Genomic DNA, 22,465 nt, shown 5'->3' with positions numbered 1-22,465 from the left:
TAGAAAGTACACAAATTATGTTGTTTAAGGTCTAATGAGGGAAAGATCCTTTACAGCTGGGGAGATAAGGAAACACTCCACAAAACCAGTGATATTTGAGACAGGTAGGAATTTGATATAAATAACTTTTGTATTACCTAGACCTTGCTGCCATCTTTTAGAAAACACTTTTAACAATAACATTGCTTGTTTTTATTCAAGATGTAAAATTAGTGGATGAGACAATAATGTAATAAGTTGTAAAAGTATGAGAAAATGCTTGATTTTAAGAATTTGTTCCAAGTTTCTTTTTAATGAGACAGGCATTTGATCAGTTTGTATGAGACAGTATTTATCCCCTCTTCCCAAAGTCACTTCCTGGGAGCTTCAGTTGAAGTGATAATAATTGACAATATATGAACTTTCAAATTTATAGAGCACTTTATATACATTATCTATTTGAGGTTCACAACACACTTGAAAAATTATTAGCACAAGTATAACTATCTCCATTTCATAGTTAAGAAAACTCAAGTGTCCAGAGATATGAAGGAACTATCCTTTAATATTACATGGTAGTGAATGTTGTTCCAGTTGTGTCCAATTCTTTGTGACCCCTTTTGGGGTTTTCTTGGCTAAGATACATTTCCTTCTCCATCTCATTTTACATATGAGAAAACTGAGGCAAACAGGGTTTAGTGGCTTACCCAGAGGCACTCAGCTAATAAGTGTCTGAGGCAATATTTGAACTCAAGAAGATGTCTTCCTGACTCTAGGCCCAGCACTCTATCCACTGAGCCACCCCGCTGCCCCATGCTAGAAAGCAGAGCCAAGTATTAAAGCCAAATCTTTTTACTTTTTTGCCTGATAATCTTTCCATTAAGATACACTTATTTAAGCAAGCACATTGATCATACCCAAGACATTTTTGAATGTCGAAATAAATGGCTTTGTGCAGAATGTAAATATTTAAGAAATTCCCTGATTATTTTATTTTATTTTATTTTTTGTTTTTTGTTTTTAAACCCTTAACTTCTGTGTATTGGCTCATAGGTGGAAGAGTGGCAAGGGTGGGCAATGGGGGTCAAGTGACTTGCCCAGGGTCACACAGCTGGGAAGTGTCTGAGGTCGGATTTGAACCTAAGGCCTCCCGTCTCTAGGCCTGACTCTCAATCCACTGAGCTACCCAGCTGCTCCTCCCTGATTATTTTAGATCAGGTACCTCACTTGATTAAGAACATAGTGTTAATTGGACTTAAATCATGGGTTTGGCCCAAGCATGAACCAATTCTCTTTGTTCTTTTTAATAACCATAGCTGGGAGTCCTAACCATAATCTGCCATCTCACAAATGCATACTTCTGGCTCTCAGGGAGCCTTAGTGGGTGTGTGAATAGAGTAGTACAAATCTAAAGCTAATCTTAAATAATGATAATGCTAACATACTTAGATACCTAAATCTCTGGTCTCACTAATGAGACTGTTTCTTTAACCAGTACAGATCACATCATTTCTGCAACTTTTCCAGAATTTTTCCTCCATTTGTAATTTTCCATTGACCTGTGGTCCATTAATCTAAGCATCCCCTTCAATGATGCAGATTATAACACATATACCCTTTCATCCTGTAGGACTCTTGTCCATGTCTTCTGGAAGATCCTTCTAGGATGTTCTTCTAATGTGCTGGGGGCCTTCCTCTGGATCTCTTGACATTTGTGGGTACTAAAAGAAGCCTGGGGTCTCCTATCATTGATAAATATTAATAATAGGTACATTTGTAGAGTGTTATGTAAACTGTATATATCTTACTGGATCTTTATAATAATTTTCACCCTATCTAGTAATAGCATTGTCTTCATATTATAGATGAGGAAACCAGGGCTGAGTAGTTAAAGAAACTAGCCCAGAGTCATATAAGTTAGTAAATGTGAAGCCTGGAACCTATGTGAACCCATAGTTTTTGATTCTAAGTCCAGTATCCTGCTGATGCCCAAATATCTTCTCCATTGATAATGTTAGCTTAATACTTTATTTGGTCAGTCAGTCAACAACATTTATTAATTACTTACTATGTGGCAGACACTGTGTTAAAACACAGAAAAAAACAACCCTACCTGTTTTCTGAAGAATGTTAATAATGGGTCACCCACAAGACAGTGGAAAAATGAATGGTAAACATAAATAGATGGTAGCATGTTACCAACATTGACTTGTTTGCAAACGGTGTAGGAAGCAGTGCAGTACAGTAGGGAAAACACTGGCTCTAGAGTCAAAGAACCTGGGCTGAAATCCCTCCACTGCTACTTAGGATCCTGTGTGATTTGGGGCAAGTCATTTAATTTACATGTGCCATTGTGGTATATGATTTTGATGGAATACTATTGTGCTATAAGAAAAGATGAGTGGGATGCTTTCAGAAAAATTTGGACAGACTTACATGAACTGATGCAAAGAGAAATGAGCAGAACCATTGTATACAGTGATAGCAATAATTTTTGATGAAGGACTATAGTTATTCTCAGCAATGCAGTTATTCAAGACAAAACCCAGAGACTTGAAAAATGCTTTCAGAAAAAGAACTGATGGAGTTTGAATGCAGAATGAAACATTCTCTTTACTTTCTTTTTTGTTTGTTTGAGATCTCCACAAAATGACTAATATGGAAAAATGTTTTATGTGATTACACATGTAAAATCTATATCAGATTGCTTAATGTCTCAGAGAGAAGGGAAGGATCAGAGGAAAGAAAGGAAGGAAAGAATTTGGAATTCAATTTAAAAAAAGTTTAAAAATTGTTTTTACATGTAATTAGGGAAAATAAAATATAAAAAAATTTACTTATTCCTCAGTTTTCTTAATTTTTAAAATGAAAGAGTTGGACTAGATGTCCTCCAAAGTGTTTTCTAGCTCTAAAAGAATGATCTATGATTTTATTGGTGTATTTTTCTCACTAATGTGAATTACTACCCTGGCGTACTTGTTTATTCTTTTTTTTTTTTTTTTTTTAACCCTTAACTTCTGTGTATTGGCTCCTAGGTGAAAGAGTGGTAAGGGTGGGCAATGGGGGTCAAGTGACTTGCCCAGGGTCACACAGCTGGGAAGTGTCTGAGGTCGGATTTGAACCCAGGACCTCCCGTCTCTAGGCCTGACTCTCAATCCACTGAGCTACCCAGCTGCCCCCCATACTTGTTTATTCTTTATAATGGTTTGCCATTATTTTCTTAAAGATCCTCCATAGAGGATATTTCCAGAATTTTTGGTATTCTTTTAATATTTCATGGGATCCAGTTCACCATTATAATTGTTTATTGTCTTTTGTTCTTGCTACATAGCCTTTGGACCTTCTCCAAATTGAAGGTGGTAAGAGCTTGTGGCAATAGAATCCCATTCTCCCTCAGGCTTACCTGACACCTTTCTGCCCTTTGGTAGATAGGATAAGAGCCCTTGCTATCTCTGCTGAGATGAGATTAGGCTCTGGACCACTGCTGCTCCATGGATCTTCTGGTTCCTACCTTGTCACAGCTTCAGTTTCAGGGGGAAGGTCCTAGGCTAGGATCAAGAATGTCAGAATTCAGAAGGCTAAGATCTAGCTAGACACTGACACTAGTGATGGAACAATTCTACCCTTTAATTACTCACCAAGTCATGGCATAGAGCAGTGATGGGCAAACTACAGCCTGCAGGCCAGATGTGGTCCCCTGAAATGTTCTATGAGGCCAAGCGACATTATTCCTAATCTGACAAATACAATGAGTAGGATACAATTCAATGAAACTTGGAAAGAGTTGCCTTAGAAACAGACTGACAGATGAGCATTTCCTTTCCTTTGGCCCCCTCTTTAAAAAGTTTGCCCATCACTGGCCTAGAGGTTTGAAAATTCAGGAACCAGGAAATTTCTATCCTCTTTTTTCCTCTCTGCTTTGGCTGTGGCAGATGGTCCTCCAAAGAAGAGAACCCTGGTTTCAAATTTCCCTAACTATACTTAAGGTGCGGTGACAACATACAAAAAGATGCGTTCTGTCACTAATAGCCATGCCTGTTGACAAATAGGCATTGCTTTTGAGCCTGGAGTGTTGGCACAGGTTGTAGAGTGAAGTTAGGAATGTGGATGGATAGGACAGTGGAGTTTTGTGAATTTTAGCCTTCACCCTTCAGGAGTGGGCTTTCAACTACTTTTCCCACATGTTTCTAACTCCTGTTTCTCCAGTGGGAGTGAAGAATGGTGTTGGATAAGCTGACTTTGGAAAATACTGCTCTTTGGCATGTAGGGGACTCTCATTGTTCTGGGAAAAGATGATAATATAATGGGAAGAATGCTGGACCTGAAAAAGGAGGACCTGGTTTTAAATGCTAACCTCCAGTTATTTATTTTTTTAAAGATCTTTAGGGGGCAGCTGGATGCTCAGTGGACTGAAAGTCAGACCTAGAGACAAGAGGTCCTAAGTTCAAATCTGGCCTCAGATACTTCCTAGCTGTGTGACCCTGGGCAAGTCACTTAACCCCCATTGCCTAGTCCTTACACTCTTCTATCTTAAAACCAATATTGGTTCTAAGATAGAAGGTAAGGGTTTAAAAAAAAATCTTTACATTAATCAGTACGATGCATTAGATCCAAGGCAGAAGAGTAGTAAGGGCTGGGCTATCAGGTTAAATGACTTGCTCAGGGTCACACAGCTAAGATGTGCCTGAGGTCAAATTTGAACCCAGGACTTCTCATCTCTAGGCCTGACTCTTAATCCTGTGAACTACCCAGCTACCCCCAACTTCTAGGTATTATGTGAATATGGATAAGGCATTTAATCTCTCTGGGCTTCATTTTTCTAGTCTCTAAAAGGTAGGAGTTGGACTAGATGATTTTTAAGGTCTTTTCTAATTCTGAATCTGTGATCCTGTAATCAAGGACCTATTAAGATACTTTACAGTGGATGATATTTTTGTTATTTATAATGACTTATATCATTTTTTCCTCTTTTCTCACATACTGAGAATATATTAAAGCACTGTATTTAAATTTCTTGTTCTCATTCTTTCATAGTTGACAGAAGATGAAATAGCTACAATATTACAATCAACACTTAAGGGACTAGAATATCTTCATTTTATGAGAAAAATACATCGAGATATTAAAGCTGGAAATATCTTGCTAAATACAGAAGGACATGCAAAGCTTGCAGATTTTGGAGTAGCTGGTCAACTTACAGTGAGTATAGAAATTTTTTGTTTTGATAGCCCTTATCTTTGTAACTATAGTACAGCAACCATTTTGTAAGTATCTACTCTCTAGATGAGAATGTTGCCCTCCAGGTATGGGAGGAAATACAGATTTTAGATAAATTATGGTCCTTGCCCTTATTTGGATTAAAGTGTAGTAAGAAATAAGACACCAACACAAATAATTATAAAATAGTATTTACGAGGGAGAAGTTTCCAAATAGGTTTTGTGAGATCTAAGAGAAAGAGTTTTTAATGACTGGAAGTAAAGTTTTAGTGAAAGCTTGGAAGAGTTGTTAAATGAATTGACCTTTTCAAGCATGAATGAGAGGGGATCTGTGGTAGCAGAGCCAAGGTGGCAAAGTAGAAAAAACAGTACAGCTGAACTCTCCCAACATTCTCTTCCAAATTACTTAAAATACAATGCTTCAAATTAAACTCTGGAGGGTTATTTTTTCAACCTAAGACTACTTAGATCAGAAGGAAAGGTCTGAGCCTCTGAGATGGTATCTCACCCTGAGCCCATGTGGGAGCAATACCAGCTATTGGCCTTGGTCATGGCGACGGCAGGAGAAGCAGCTTTGGGAGCTCATAAACCAGAGACAGTAAGATCATCAGACATAGTCAGAAAGAAATTATGGGGACCCCTGTACTAGTACTAGGTAGAGGATTGGGTGCTATTTGACAACTCCAGTGCTTATATTCACCTCACAGCTTCAAGGCAGAGGAACACTTTTGGTCACAAGGGAAGCAGTGGCATTTGTGACTGTAAGGGAGCAGATGTCCTTTAATGATCACACTTTTCCCTAGATCATAGCACCTTAGAATTACTAAAATCTTCCAGACCCCAAGACTAGCTTTGAAAATAACAGCACCCTCCTATACCCTACTCCACAAGAGTAGGCTTTCAACCACTTCTCCCACACATTTCCATTTCCTCTTTCTTCAGTGCTTAACGTTGGTCATAAAGTTTAACATAACAATCAAAGGCAAGAAATAGACTTGAAAAATGAGCAAACAACAAAAACAAAACTTGATTCTAAAAAGCTGCCGTGGTTACAGGGAAGAACAAGACACAAATCAAAAGAAGATAACAATGTCAAAACAGCTATAAACAAAACCTTAAAGCAAAAAAATAGTTGAACTAGACATAAGCCCAACATTCCTTAAAGAGCTAAAAAATGATTTAAAAAAAAATCATATGAGTGATAAAGGGAAAATTACAAATAGAAATGAGCAATGCATGAAAATTATGAAAAGACAATAAAATCTTGGTAAAAGAGGCACAAAAAATACTAAATAAAATAACACTTTGAAAAAGAATTGGCCATATGGTAAAAGAGGTACAAAACCTCACTGAAGAAAATAATTTCTTGGGGGCAGCTGGGTAGCTCAGTGGATTGAGAGCCAGGTCTAGAGATAGGAGGTCCTAGGTTCAAATCTGGCCTCAGACACTTCCCAGCTGTGTGACCCTGGGCAAGTCACTTGACCCTCATTGCCTACCCTTACCACTCTTCTGCCTTGGAACCAATACACAGTATTGATTCTGAGATGGAAGATAAGAGTTTAAAAAAAAAAAAAAAAAGAAAGAAAAAGAAAATAACTTCTTAAAAAAGCTGGCCAACTTGGGGGGCACAAAAACTCACTGAAGGAAATAATTCCTTAAGAATTTAAGAATTAAGCAAGTGAAAGTTAATGACTCCATTAAGAAACAATAAAACAAAGTTAAAAGAATGAAAAAACAGAAGAAAATATAAAATATTTCATCAGAAAAACAACTAACCTGGAAAACAGATAGAGGAGAAGTAATTTGAGAATTATTTTACTGAGGTCAGTAACCAAAAGAATTTTTTTTTTAAAGGGAGAAGGACTTATATGTATGAAACTATTGATAGTTTGGTTTTTTGTGTGTGTTGCCAGAGTTGGAAGTTGAAGGGATACCCATCAATTGGGAAATGGCTAAGCAAGTTGTGGTATATGATTATGATGGAATACTTCTGTGCTATAATAAATGATGAGTAGGATGCTCTCAGAAAAATCTGGAAAGACATGAATTGGTACAAAATAAAGTAGAACCAGGAGACCATTGTACTTAGTAACAATAATGTTTTATGATGATCAACTGTGCAATGACTTAGGCATTCTCAATTATACAAAAAGCCAAGATAATTCCAAAGGATTTATGATGAAAAATACCATCCACTTCCATAGAAAAACTGATAAGAGTCTGAGTACAAATTGAAGCATATCATTTTAAACTTTATTTTTTCCTGATTTTTTTTGTCTGTTTTATTTTACAATGACTAATATGGAAATATATGTTGCATGACTACAAATATATAATCTATATGAAATTATTTGCCTTTTTTTTAAAACCCTTACCTTTTATCTTAGTATCTAACACAGAAGAATGGCAGTTGCTAGGCAGTTGGGGTCACATAGCTAGGAAGTGTCTAAAGCCAGATTTAATCCCAGGGTAAAAATATTGCACTACCTAGCTACTCCTAATTACTTACCTTCTCAATGAGGTGGGAAGGGAGAAAATTTAGGACTCAAAATTTTTTAAAATTATGTTAAAAGTTACTTTTGCATGTAAATGGAAAAAAATAAAATATATATATATTTGTATATATATATATGTATATTTAAAATTACTGGACTACCTTAAAGCTATGATCAAAAAAGTCATATTTCAAGAAATCATAGAAATTATATTTCAAGAAATTATAAAGGAAAACTGCCTTAATATCCTAGAACTAGAGGGTAAAATAGAAGTGGAAAGAATCTGCCAGTCATTTCCTGAAAGAGATCCCAAAATGGAAACTTCTAGGAATGCAAGAAATCATTCAACTACCAAGGAATCACAGTTGGGATCTCACAAGTAACATTATTAGAATGAAGGGCTTGGAATATGGTATTCTGGAAGGCAAATGATAGGATAACAACCAAAAATAACTTAGCCAATAAAACTCAGTATTCTTCAGAGGGAAAAAATGGATATTCAATGAAATGGGTGACTTTCAAGCATTCCTGGTGAAAATACCAGAGATGCATAGAAAATTCAATTTTCAAATACAAGATTAAAGAGGAAAAAAAATAAACATGGAAGAGAAATCATAAGGGCCTCCATAGGGTTAGACTGTTTACATTCCTGTATGGGAAGATAATAGATGTAACTGAAGAACTTCATTATTATTAGGGCAGTTAAAAGGTTTCTACATAGACAGAAGACAGCAGTGATTTGATTATATTGGGATGAGCTTTTAAAAAATGGATGAGTGAGAAAGAGGGATGCATTGGGAGGAGGGAGGGAGAAGAAGAATGAGAATAATTAACACATAAAAGAGATGCACAAGGAAAAGCTTTTACAATGGAGGGGGGAACCTCATTAAAATTAGTTGCAAGAAGGAAGAATATGTACACACATATCTTCAGATGGGTATAGAAATCTATCTTAACTAACTAGTAGTAGAAGAGGATAAAAGAAAGGAGATGATAAAAGAGAGGGGAGAACTAGGGAGATAATGGTTAGAAGCAAAACAGACTATGAGAAGGAAAAGGGTAAAAAGAGAGAAAGGTAAACAGAAGAAAATAAGATGGAAAGAAACGCACAGTAAATAATCAGAACTCTGAATGTGAATGGGATTAGAAACCAGAATTGAACAATTTGTTATTTTGTTTGTGTTTTTAAAAACGTCTTAGAACTGATAGTATCTATTTCAAAGCAGAATAGTAAGGGCTAGGCAATTGGTGTTAAGTGACTTGCCCCAGGTCACATAGCTAGAAAGTGTCTGAAATCAGATTTGAACCCAAAATCTCCCATCTCCAGATCTGTCTCTTCCCTACACTAGTCACCTATCTGCCCCAAGGCCTCTTGTAGAAGGTAGCACTTGTCTGAATTTTGAAAAAAAAACAAGAATTCCAAGAGCTAGGGTAGGATTTGAGGCATGAGAGACAGCCTGTTCAAAGGAGTTTTATCCTAAATTACCCTATATGACTGGATCCTGGAATGAATGGAAGATAGAAGATATAAAAAAGACTAGAAAAATAGGAAGGACTTAGCAATTTGGGTTAAGTGACTTGCCCAGGGTCACATAACTAGGAAGTGTCTAAAGTCAGATTCGAACCCAAGACCTCCTATCTCCAAGCCTGGCTCTATCTACTATGCTATCTAGCTGACCCTAACACTTCGTTGTTTACAAGAAACACTTGAAATAGAAAGATATACAGAGATTTAAAATAAGAGTCTAGAGCAGAATTTATACTTCAGCTGAAGTAAGAGAGGTAGGGGTAACAACATGATCTCAGAGAAAGCAAAAACAAAAATAGACCTAATTAAAAGATTAAATTGAGAAAACTACATCTTGCTAAAAGGTACTATAGACAATGAAGTAACATCAATACTAAACATATGCCTAGCATAGCATCCACATTCTTAAAGAAAAAGATAAATGAGTTTCATGAGGTAGTTGACAGTAAAACTATACTAGTGGGGGTACTTCAACTTTCTCCCTCTAAGAGCTTAGGTAAATCTAACCATAAAATAAACAAGAAAGAAGTTAAGGAGATGAATGGAATTTTAGAAAAGTTAGGTATGATAGACCTTTGGAGAAAATTGAATAGGGATAGAAAGGTTATTTGCTTTTTTTCTCAGCTGTATGTGGCACCTTCATGAAAATTAACCATGGATAAAGGCATGAAAAATTCACAAACAAACGCAGAAATGCAGAAATATAAATGTACCCTTTAAAGACCATAATGTAATAAAAATTACATTCAGTAAAGGGATGTGGAAGCATAGATTCAAAATGAATGGGAGAGTGGGCAGCTAGGTGGCTCAGTGGATAGAGAGCCAAGCCTGGGTCCAAATCTGGCCTCGGATGCTTCCTAGTTGTATGACCATTGGCAAATTATTTAACCTCCATCCCCTGCCCCTTACTGCTTAAAACCAATAATGGTATTTATCCTAAGTCAGAAGGTAGGAATTAAAAAAAATGAATTGTAAACTAAATAATCTTAAAGAATGAGTAAGAACAAGAACAAATAATAAAAACAATCATAATTTCATTAGAGATAATGACAACAAATGAGATTATATACCAAAATTTTGGGGATATAGCCAATACTTAGAGGAAAATTATATGCCAATAAAACTGACAATCTAAATGAAATAAATGAATATTTATAAACATATGAATTGCCCAGATTAATAGGAGAAAAAATAGAATACTTAAATAACCCTGTCTTAGAAAAAAAGAAATTGAACAAGCCGTAAAGGAACTCTCAGAATCCTCAGCCCAGGTGAATTTCCAAATGAATTCTACCAAACATTTAAGGAACAATTAGTCTGAATAATATGTAAACTATTTGAAAAAATAGGTTAAGGAGTCCTACTAAATTCCTTTTACACCATAAATATGGTGCTGATACCTAAATAAGGAAGAAGAGAAACAGAGAAAGAAAACTATAGACCATTTTTCTTAATAAAAATCAATGCAAAAAATTTAAATAAAATACTAGCAAGGAGATTGCAACAATATAGCACAAAATTTTACACTATGACTAGGTAGGATTTATACCAGGAATACAGGACTGGTTTAATATTAGGAAAACAATAAGAATGATTGACTCTATGATTAAAGATCATATAATTACCTCAGTGGATATGTGTGTCTGATGCCACATTTGAAGTCAGGACCCCCTGTCTCCATGCCTGGCTGTCCACTGAGCAATCTAGCTGCTCCTCAAGCATAATTTTTAAACTTTATTTTTTCCCCCTTTATTTATTTGCTTGCAGGTAATATATAAATACATTTTGATGCCATACTGCTTGCCTTCTCAATGGATAGAGGGATAGGTAGGAGGGAATTAGTACTCAAATTTTTAAAAAATTAATGCTAAAAACAAATTTAAAACAAACCAGATAGATAAATAGATATTGAATGAATAAGACTTCCGCATAATAACCTGGTGACAGACCTTCTGACTTCCAGGTGATTCTGCTTTACAGTACTCATACCAGTCTCATAATAGTGGTTAATTATGGACCCAGATAAATATAATTCAAATTAGAATAGAGTAAGTATTTAAAAAGAGTACAGAGTGCTATGAGAACAGATGAGGAAGGGAACTTCCACTTTCCAGGTGGGAGTGCCAGAGAAAACTTTATAGTTTAGCTAGAACTATTGAATGAAATTTTTGTTTGTTTTTTAAAAACAGTAATACAAATGAGAAAGAAAAAATTTATACTTGAGTCCATTTCTGCTATTGCTTTTATTAATTTGTGCTTTTTTTCTTTTATTTCCTATTTAGGATACGATGGCAAAACGGAATACAGTGATAGGAACACCATTCTGGATGGCTCCAGAAGTCATCCAGGAAATTGGATATAACTGTGTGGCAGACATCTGGTCATTGGGAATTACTGCTATTGAAATGGCAGAAGGAAAACCCCCATATGCTGATATCCATCCAATGAGGGTGAGGATATTGAGGGAAAATTAATGAGATAGTTGCTAGTTGGTTCATAGTTTCATGAGTGTCAGTTGGAGGGGACCCTAAAGCCAGATTCTCAAAACTGTAAGAGAACTTAGAGAACATTTAATTTTATTCTTTCATTTTACAGATATAGAGACTGAAGTCTGGAGTAAATCTTCCAAGTCACCTAATAAGTGACTACAGATGAGCATTAGAGCCGAAGAGAAGTTGATGGAAAGGCAGGAGGGGCCTTGCCTTGGATTCTAAGCTAGCACAGATGCCTAACTCTGGTTTCCATGGAAAAGTTGGTTGTGATCCTTTAGTTACTAAAGTTTAGTACCTATCTTTTATACATTGTACCTTACTGTTAATTACCACACCAAAAGAGTAATCGATGCTAGTCAGTTTCCCTTGGGGCAGTATTTCTTTCTGGAGTATCTATGTCTTAAGTGTAGAGTTTTTCATAATTTGGTGTTTTGCATATGAGACATGTGAGGAGAGGAGAGAGAAAGGAACAGTGGTTTGTAATTACATGGAAACTTGATTCAAGACTAATTTTTTTCATTTCTGGCAAAAGTTTTAGTTTAGAAAAATTTTAACTTTTCCTTTACTGGAAACTCACAGGATGACATAAATGTTTTTAATTTTAACTGCAATGTATAGTACCACTACTTCCAGCTGTGTGGTGTTATGGTTAGTTCAGGTATTTCAGATTCAATCCTCATTTGATAAATGGAGAAACTGAAATTGGAAAGAGAAATGGCTTGGCTAAGGCTACTAGTGAAGTTAGTAGTGCATTTGAGTGCTTTTCTACTCCCCACTGTGGACTTGTGGGCACTATAAGTTGTATTGGTGGTCACTGGAGTAGGGTGAGAAGGTGCTCTGGGAATTTTCTGGGTATAGATAACCTTTGGAACTAGCTTCTGACTTTCAGAGGTCACCAGTAGTGACAACTAGGAGTCAGCACACCTGAAATGAACTAAAAATAACGCTGGCTGGGATAATAGAAGTTTCAGAAAGACATGCATATGGAAAAATCAGGAAATGACTCCCAAGTCTCATTGCTTTGAAATAGTCAGACTTGTATCATTATCTAATGGGGCACATTAGGGGAAAGAATGAAATATTTTTTTCACTCATTCACTTTGATTTTATTGTAAAAATGCCTGCTAGGTATAAAACCAAAACCCCCAAATAAACTAAGATGATCTGCACCCAACTCCTACAGTTCTTTCTCTGGAGGTGGTTAGCATTCTTTGTCATAAGTCCTTCAGAATCATCCTAGGTCAGTGATGGGCAAATTTTTTAAAGAGGGGGCCAAAGGAAAGGAAATGCTCATCTGTCAGTCTCTTTCTAAGGCAACACTTTCGAAGTTTCATTGTACTGTATCCTATTCATTGTATTCGTCAGATTAGGAATAATGTCCCCCAGCCAGATAGAACATTTCAGGGGGCCGCATCTATCCAGCCCAGGGCTGTAGTTTGCCCATCACTGAACTAGATCATTGTATTGCTGAGAGTAGCTCAGTTGAGCATTGTATCATACTGCTTTTCCTGTGTAAAATGTTCTCTCAGTTCTCTGCTATTTCACTTGACATCAGTTCACGTAGGTCTTTCCAGGTTTTTCTCAAATCATCCTGCTCATCATTTCCTATAGCACAACAGTATTCCATCACCATCATATACACAGTTTGTTCAGCTATGCTCCAATTGATGGGCATCCCTTCAGTTTCTATTTCTTTGCCACTACAAAGAAGGCTGCTGTAAACTCACTAAAATTTATAATGAGGGATCACTTTTTCATCTTTGAAAAACTTTGTTTCAGGCCATCTTCATGATTCCTACAAACCCCCCTCCCACTTTCCGAAAGCCAGAACTCTGGTCTGACAGCTTTGCCGATTTTGTGAAGCAGTGTCTGGTGAAGAGCCCTGAGCACCGGGCCACAGCTACCCAGCTTCTTCAGGTATGGAACTCACCTGGGCAGGGTCCCTGGTGACAGACCAGAGCTTGTGCTGCTTATTTATCATGGCGGGGCAGTGGAGGCACCTTAGGATTAAGATGGTTAGGTAAAGTCTTAAGTGATATTTAAAGAAGTTTAGAGTGTGTTGACTATGGAAGAAGGGACCTGTAAAAATTCTTTTTTAATCTTTATCTTTGTCTTAAAATCAATACTGTGTATTGTTTCCAAGGCAGAAGAGTGGTAAGGACTAGACAGTGGGGGTTAAGTGACTTACCCAGGGTTACACCAATAGGAAGTTTCTGAGGTCACATTTGAACCTAGGACTTCCTGTAGGCCTGGCTCTCTATTCACTGAGCCATCTTGCTCTCCGCCTGCCACTGCACCACCCCCAACTCCCCAGTTGACTTTTTTAAGAGTAGCCCTTACTAGCCAGGTAACTAGTGGGCAAGCCACTACCTCTCAAAGTCTCTTCCTTAAAGCACCTTTGAAGAGGATGATAATTTGTTCACAAAGTACTTTCCTTATGACATTATGTGGATTATCCCCATTTTGCAGATGAGGAAGCTGAGTCTTGGAGAGGATGGAATTTGCCCAAGATCACTGAGTAAGATAATAATAGGAGAGCTGGGATTTGAACGCTGCCATTTTCCCATAGAACCACTCCGACTCATTGGTTATTTTGTGCTTATTTATGTGGAACATGTGACAATTAATTGTAGGTTCATAAGTGATGCTGATTTTATTTGCCTTTAGTCTATATCATACAAGTTGGAAAGTAAGTGAGCTGGAATAGAAATCATTTAATTCCTAAATGTTCCATACTTCATTATACATTTTAATAAAATAACTCTTGCATGAAAAAAAGTGAATTGTTAACTTGTCTGAATCCTTGTAACCCTCCAGCTCATAAAAAGTTAGAAGTAAAAGGGACCTTTCAGTCATTGAAAACAAGTCCCTTATTTTCTAGATGGGGAGACAGACCCAGAAAGAGGAAGTGACATACCAAGGGTCATAGGCCAGCTTGGAACAGAGCCTGAACTGAAACCCAAATCTTCTGACTCCTAGTTAACTTAATTAAAGAAATATTTATTAAATGTCTGCTTTGTGCAGGGAGGTGTGCTGGTCACTGGGTATCCAAAGGTAGGAACTTAGAGTCTAATGGTACATGTATAGTGAATTTTTCTTTATTATCATTTGTCCTTTGTGTGCAGTTATTTTGTAAAATGTAGCTACTTTTATTTCAAGGATTGTTTATCAGTCTTATCATTACCATCCATGTATTAAGAAGTATTTTATGGTGCAGGGAAAAGCAAGGTGGCTCAGTGAATAAAGAGCCAGGCCTAGAAATGAGAGGTTCTGGATTCAGATCTGGCCTTGGACACTTCCTGGCTGTGTGACCCTGGGCAAATTACTTAACCCCTATTGCCAACCTTTATTGCTCTTCTGCCTTTGAACCAGTACTTAGTATTGATTCTAAGACAGAAGGAAAATGTTTAAAAAATTTTTTAAGTTCCTTCACTGCTACTCTTAGTTCTAAAAGGTCACATTTACCTAGTACTTAATAGTTTATAGAGCACTTGCCTCTCAAAAATGCTGTGATTCCCATTTTACAGATGAAGACACTGATATTTACAGAAGTTTGAGTAACTTGCCATAATTTCACACCTGCTAATCTTATGAACCCAGGGTTGAACCTCTCTTTTCAGGGTCTGGTGTCAGTATATCCAGTATTGGTATAGTCTGTTGTTAATATGTGCCAGGCTGGGGGAAGTGGGGTCGATTTATAGTAGCATAGGAAATGAGCATGAGCTAGCAGACTAGACTGTTTTTGAGGAGACAAGAATATTAAGAGCTCACATGTGGAATTTCAGAGTTTACAAAGTACTGTCTTCACAACAGCCTTCTGATGGAGGTTGTGCTGTTATTATTCTCTATACTTTATATCTGAGGAAACTGAGGTTCAGAGAAAGGAAATAACTTGAGCCAAAGTCTCCCAAGGAATGTTAGTGGCAGAGCTGAAACTAAAATTGTGAGCTTGGTCTCCTGACTCCAAGGCTGAGGCTTCTGCCAAGATACACAAAGCAATATTAATCATGCAAAATGTCAATATACACTTTTATCTATCTGAAGATAATATATCATTAAGATTGGTGAGTGGCATAGAAGTTTAGGGCAGGGTAGCTCTTTGGCATCTGGAGGCTCCTCCTGAAGGTTAGATTTAACCTGGGCCTTGAAGGATGGCTTGGATGGGCGCGGGATGAATGGGAGTGAGAGGGCTACACATTCAGAAAAAGAAGCTGTTGAGGCGAAGTAGATATGCCCCTCTCCCTAGGGCTGCCCAGTAAGCAGAGCTCAGGTGTTCTCTACAGCATGATATTGATGGCGTGCTACTCCATTGGTTTTTGGTTTTGTTTTGTTTTTCAAGCATCCATTTGTTAAGAGTGCAAAAGGAGTGTCAATACTACGAGACTTGATTAATGAAGCCATGGATGTGAAACTGAAACGCCAAGAAGCACAGCAGCGAGAGCTGGATCAGGATGACGATGACAACTCTGTGAGTGGCAAAAGGCCCTGGGCCTTGAGGTTCTATGGTTAGGCTCTCAAAGATCTGGCTTTGGAATGGAGAGGGACTTTTGGCAGATGACTTCACCTTGGTCTGAGGCCGCAGTTTGGCTTCCTTAGCCTATGTAATCCTGAAGTGTTACTGTGGTTTTTCTCTTGGTCTCCTGAGGTGCTTCTGCTTTAGCTGTCGTGTCACACAATGACAGCTAGAAAGGGACCTTAGATTGTAGAAGACAATTCAACCTTAGAGAGCATCTAGTCCAGTGGTTCTTTTCAGACTCCAGATCTTTTATTCTTTCGAAAATTATAAAGACCTCCAAATTGCCTTTTTTCATATGAATTAAAACTGTAGGTATTTACTGAATTAGAAATGAAAATAAATAACTTCCCACAAAAATTTTTAAATAAAAGTGGTATTGTTTTATATATCTTTGCATATCTCATTATTGTCTGACTTAATATAAGACAGATGGATCCTCATATCTGCTACTGCATACTATCAGTTTTACTATGTTGCTCTGATTGAAGTAGGTGAAGAAAATCTGACCACACCCAAATGCAGTTGGGAAAAAGAGGATTATTTTAATAGGTAAATAAAGTCTTATTATTGCTCTCTCAGACTCCATAATAGGATCTCGGAAACCCCCAGGGATTCTTGGAGCACACTTGGAGAACCACCTCCAAGTGTTCAACTCCTTCATTTTGGAGAGGAGAAAACTGAGTTCCAGAGAAGTGAAGTGATTTTTCCCAGGGTTGGTAGCAAAGGGCTTGACAGGTCAGGTCTCCTGGTTCCTCATTCAGAATTCTCTAGACTTCTTTTATTTAGTGGAAATGAAGGAATAGTCCAGATCTGTGATTTCATCAGTGGGGAGAACTTTCAATGTGGAAACTCTCCTTGCTTGCAGATCAGCAACTTGTCTGCAGCTTAATTTTAGAGAGTAACCTGGGGTACTAGGTAGTGATGTGAACCCAGGTCCTAACTTCAAGGAAAATACTCTATCTACTGTCCTGTACTACTTCTCTTTCTAATTAGGCCATATTTATAATGGCAAAAGAGAGACATACCTCAGAAATCGTGAGTGTTTGTTGATTTCTGAGTGTATGCTAGGCAACCTGGATGCCAACAGATCAAAACTTCTGAGGTAAAACTGGACATAAAGGTGAATTCCCCACACCAAAGGGCCCTGAATCTTCCCATACTGATCTTGGTATAATGGAAAAAGCATTACATCTGGAGTCAAAGATCTGGGATCAATTAGTTTGAAGTTATGGCTCCAACACTTTCCTCTGTGACCTTAAGCAAAGTCACTGAAACCTCGGTTTCTTTATCTGTACAATGAAAAGGTTGAATTAGATGACATCTAAGGTCCCTTCCAGCTCTATATCTGTGATCCAATTGTCCTAAGTCCTGAGAGTCCTTCTATGTTCTGGCATTTTTCTTAATACCTGAATGAATGATGTTGGATCTCTCTTAACTAGCCACAGCACTCATTTGGAAAACTGCTTTTTCTGGCCCTCCTCCATACCCCCTTGAGGAGCCCTTTCCTTATGCCTTTCTCCTTGGGAGCCCAAGGACTTCCACCTTCTCTAGCCCTCTTCCTTTATTAATGGTTGGGAAGGATTTCAAAGACCATCTAGTTCAATCCTTACTTAAACTGTAAATCTCTTTCGTGACATCCCAGCAACTTGCATTTCCATTCTGTACTGAAAAATTTCCCTTGACATTGTCCCATTGGCTTTGTGATCTGTGGTTGTTGTAACCTAGTAAGAGGAAGATTTAAAGTGCAGAAGATCATGTTTTTTGTCTTTCAGAAAGAATTACCTGTATGACACTGGTAAAAAGGTGAACAAGCCATCTAATTTCTCTGGACCTCAGTTTCCTTATCTGTAAAATGAAGTGTTTGATCTCTCAGGTCTCTGGCACTAATATTCTGTTTTCTAAAACCAGCGGAGGATTGTCAGGTTTAGAGCTGAAAGAGACCTATTTCATCCCCAAACTCATTTCTTCATGTTATTTTACAAATGAGGAAACTGAGGCCCAAATAGGTTAACCGACTTAGCTGGGATTGTTGACTTTTCAGTGGCCTTTGTTAAAGTACCCATTCAAGCCTTTGTCTGCTGCCCCCTTGTGGTTAAATACATTTTATAAGCTTTATATATGTATGTGTGTGTGTGTGTATTTATATTTAAATGTTTTATATTTAACCTATTTATTGTTTAGGAAATAATTACTTGGCATTTGTGTTTCCTTTACTTAATAATAGTGATAATGATAATTATAGCAGCTAACATTTATGTAGCCCTTACTATGTGCAAGGCATTCCTAAGCACTTTATAATTATCATCTCATTTGATCTTCACAACAGCCTTGGGAGGTAGGTGCTATTAATTATCTTCATTTTTCAGTTGAGGAAACTGAAGCAAACAGAAATTAAGTAACTTGGTCAAGGATACAGAGGTAGTAAGTGTCTGAGATTTAGCCTCAAAAATCTATTTAAACTTAGGTCCTCCCTATTCCAGGCCTCCATCCATTGTACTATCTCACTGCCCTGTATTAAGCATTGCATACTCTGTATTCTGTAACTAGTGGAGGAATGTAAGATTTAGAACTGAAAGGGACCTGAGAGATCATTTATTCCATCTCTAGTCTCATTCCCTGCTATTTTACAAATGAGGAAACTGAACCCAAATAGACTAAAGGATTTAGCTAGATTTGTTTACTTTTAAAGTTCTCTTATAAGTCATCAGGATGTGGAGGTGACTGAGATCTTGAAGGCTATCCATCCATTATGCATAAGCTTCAGGAGATTATACCAAGCTGAAAATGCTTCTAGTATAGACCCCAAGAATAATTATGCCTGTCATGCAAGGTCCAAGAGACCCATCACCACGTTGACTATAATTATTTGATGGCCATAAGAACTCTCAGTGCCACCAAGCCTTAGAAGGTTTGAAACCTGTATAAGTGGAAGGAATACTCAAACCAACTAAATTATGGGTTCCTCAAAGATTGTTATCACCAAATTTTAGAGTTGAAGGTACCTTTGAGATCCTGCAATCCAAGGCCTTCTTTTTAGTGAAGACTTTTAAGGCCCAGAGAGAGAAAAAGATTCCTTTCTCTGAGGTGACATGTTGAGTTAGGACTAGAATTCTGGTTTTCTGCATCTCAGCCATACACATTTTACTATACCATATCTGAATGAGATAAAATGTCTGTCCCACAAGGTTAGGTGTCTTTTAACTGGCTTCATTTTGCATTACTCTCCTTAGTCAGTTTTGAGAACTCAGTTATGATTGATTGTAATGTAAATCAACTTTTTTCTGGGCATTGCCCTCTTGCAGGAAGAGGATGAAACTGACTCAGGTACAATGGTCCGTGCTGTTGGAGATGAGACTGGCACAGTACGAGCTGCCAGTACCCTAAGTGATGGAGCCAATACCATGATAGAACATGAGGATACTTTGCCATCACAGCTGGGCACAATGGTGATCAACACCGAAGAGGAGGAGGAGGAAGGGACTATGAAAAGTGAGTGAGTGATCAACAAACCAACTCTTAAAATCAGCTGTGTGAGTGCTTCAGTGAAGAGCTATTCTTTTTTTTTTTTTTAAACTATATATTGGTTCCAAGGCAGAAAAGTGATAAGGGCTAGGCAATGGAGGTTAAGTGACATGCCCAGGGGCACACAGCTGGGAAGTGTCTGAGGCCAGATTTGAACCTAGGACCTCCCATCTCTAGGCCTGGCTCTCAATCCACTGTCCTACCCAGCTGCCCCCATGAAGAGCTATTCTTCATCCAATATATTGCTGGCTGCTTATCTTTCTTCTTTTTGCACCTTGGAGGGCGAAAAAGAGTGGTGAGATCCTTCATCATATATTATTAATTCATGGCTTTTTCCCACAGTCTCTCCTATCCTTGCTAATGGTATTGCTTTTACTTCCTTCTTTTTCATAAACTTAATGAAATGTTAGAAGTAGAAGGAACCTGAAAAATAGTCCAGCCAGCCCCTTCATTTTACAGATGAAGTACTTGAGATCCAAGGGTAGGTGATATGTCTGAGTTTGCAAGAAAGGGGCTTAGCTGGGACTAAAATCCAAGTTCCCTGATTTACAATCTTTTTCTTTTTTTATTGCCATGCTATCTCTTACTAGTAGGGGTTCTTGATCTTTTTTCTGTTGTCAACCTCTTTGGCATTCTGGGAAGTAGTCCATAAACCCCTTCTCAGAATAACATTTTTTAAGTGCATAAAATAAAATATATAGGTTTGTAAAGTAGTTCAGTATCAAGCCAGTTTTCACAGTATTTTTTTTAAGCTCATGGACCCCAGATTAAAACCTGCTGCACTAAGGTAATATTTGGACCATTGTATTTTCTTTGAAGAGTATAATGATCTGGGACCAGTAGAGGGAGCTCTCTAATAAATTGAGAGTTTAAGTAACCTTTTTATTATTGCAATTGAAATAGGTAAATGGGAATAACAAGTACACACAAGGGTGTTAAATACAAAAGGGACCACTCCCACAAACCCACTTGTGGTAGGACACACAAGATCCCTTTACAAGGGATGTGGGAAATGGGTAATGAGGAAAGTACACACTCGGGTTGGCAATAGCAGTTGACAGTTTACTGGTCACCAACCTAGCCAGGGAAACTCAGGTTTCGGAAGGTATCTAACAGTGGGCTCTTTCCTTGGGGTATAGGAAGACACAGGAAGTAAATAAAAACAGTTTAATGTTTTTAGGATTAGGGAAGTGGGTGAGATATATCTAATACTCAGGGAACAGCGAACTGTCAAATAGAATCCCAAGGATTGAGCTGGCTTTCCGCTTCTTTGCTAAACTAACTTCAGTCAGGCAGACAACCTTGGCTGAAGGCTAGGGAGGTCTGGAATATTGAGATTCTCACAACTGGTCCAGGCTGATCTTTTGATCACTTCAGAGTACAGAAACAAAATCCTTGCTCAGCCAGTAATCCAATGAACACTAGAGAGGGAAGTCTATCTGCAAACTGTCCACCAGATGCAGACTCTTCCCTCTACCTAAGTTTTTTGCCTTGATAGATGGTATCTCAAGTCTTCTCCAAAATCCCAAAGATCCACAGTTTGTAGAGTCACAGTTGGCTGGACAACAGCTCCAAACCCTCCTTTCTCCAGCCCTAACAGTTCTCTCTCACCTCTCTTCTCCACCTGCATTCTATAGAATGTCCATGGCTGGCAGCCAAGATTTGCCCTTAGCCTGCCTGCTACCTATCCTAAATTTCTATCCTACCCTATAAATTACTCATAAGATACTCATAACACAACTAAGTGATGTAACACTAGTACTACTATAGGAACATAGTCTTTATTTATCTTTATTTTGGAACATATTCTTTAAAACAAACAATTATGTTTTATAACCATGACAATTCTAGGACAATACTTTTATCTTGTTCCAGGAAGATAGATAACTTCCATCAAGAAATCTAGCCAAGAATGTGAGAAAATCCTTAAACTTTTATTTTTAACCCTTACTTTCTCTCTTGGTAACAACTCTAAGCCAGAAAGGCAAAGACTAGGCAAATGGTATTAAGTAACTTGCCCAGGGTTACACAGCTAGGAAGTATCTGAGGTTAGATTTGAACCTAGGATCCCCCAGTTCCAGGCCTAGAACAATTCACTGTACCACCCTTCCTAAAACTGTCTTAGTAGCAGTGTATAAATATAGCTTATAGTTTTCTTAGAGAATCACTCTACAATCTGCAGTTTTATAACTTTAATCAAATTGCCCCCAACCCTTAATTTACTTGGTAATGAAATGTTTATTGAATTGGATGGATGTCTTGAAGGAAAATTATAATTCTGCAAAGGAACTTAAGCTTTCTTGTGTTGTATTTGTAGTGTTTGGAGGAGTCTTATAATGTCAGGTCAGGAAAATGCCTTAGAATCATGTTGGTGAAGGTGTATGTGGCATGCATGCCAGAGGGGGCTGCTCCATTCCCCGTCTCCACCATACCTGAGGACAATTTTCACATGCTCTGTCCCTCTGTCCAGCACCCCATTGGGAGCACTTCCTCTCTCCACTGCCTGGGGAAATGCTGGGGGTTCATAGGCAGCATGAGGGTGCAGTTTGGGCATGTGATCTCTAAAAGGTTCACCAACACTGCCTTAGGATATAAAACATAGCTATACCTGGAAGGTACCAGAACACTGTAGGATCTTAGAACATGAAAAGAAAATCTTTTTAAACACACACACACACACACACACACACACACACACACACACACACACACACAC

The 22,465-nt window shown here is 37.8% G+C and overlaps 1 protein-coding gene across 1 annotated transcript in view; it reads left to right on the top strand.

The window, feature by feature from the left end:
- The window catches only part of STK4 (serine/threonine kinase 4), a 105,290-nt gene that overhangs the window by 4,421 nt on the left and 78,404 nt on the right, over positions 1-22,465 (top strand). Inside the window, exons 3-7 of the mRNA XM_044663796.1 lie at positions 5,014-5,178; positions 11,502-11,669; positions 13,491-13,628; positions 16,051-16,179; positions 19,530-19,716. Of these exons, the coding sequence (XP_044519731.1) occupies positions 5,014-5,178; positions 11,502-11,669; positions 13,491-13,628; positions 16,051-16,179; positions 19,530-19,716 (787 nt within the window). The remainder of the gene's footprint in view (positions 1-5,013; positions 5,179-11,501; positions 11,670-13,490; positions 13,629-16,050; positions 16,180-19,529; positions 19,717-22,465) is intronic.

The sequence above is a fragment of the Gracilinanus agilis genome, chromosome 2, assembly GCF_016433145.1.
Source record: "Gracilinanus agilis isolate LMUSP501 chromosome 2, AgileGrace, whole genome shotgun sequence".
Taxonomy (NCBI): Eukaryota; Metazoa; Chordata; class Mammalia; order Didelphimorphia; family Didelphidae; genus Gracilinanus; species Gracilinanus agilis.
The sequence above is the reverse complement of the archived record's forward strand: the minus strand, read 5'-3'. Positions and strand labels throughout refer to the sequence as shown.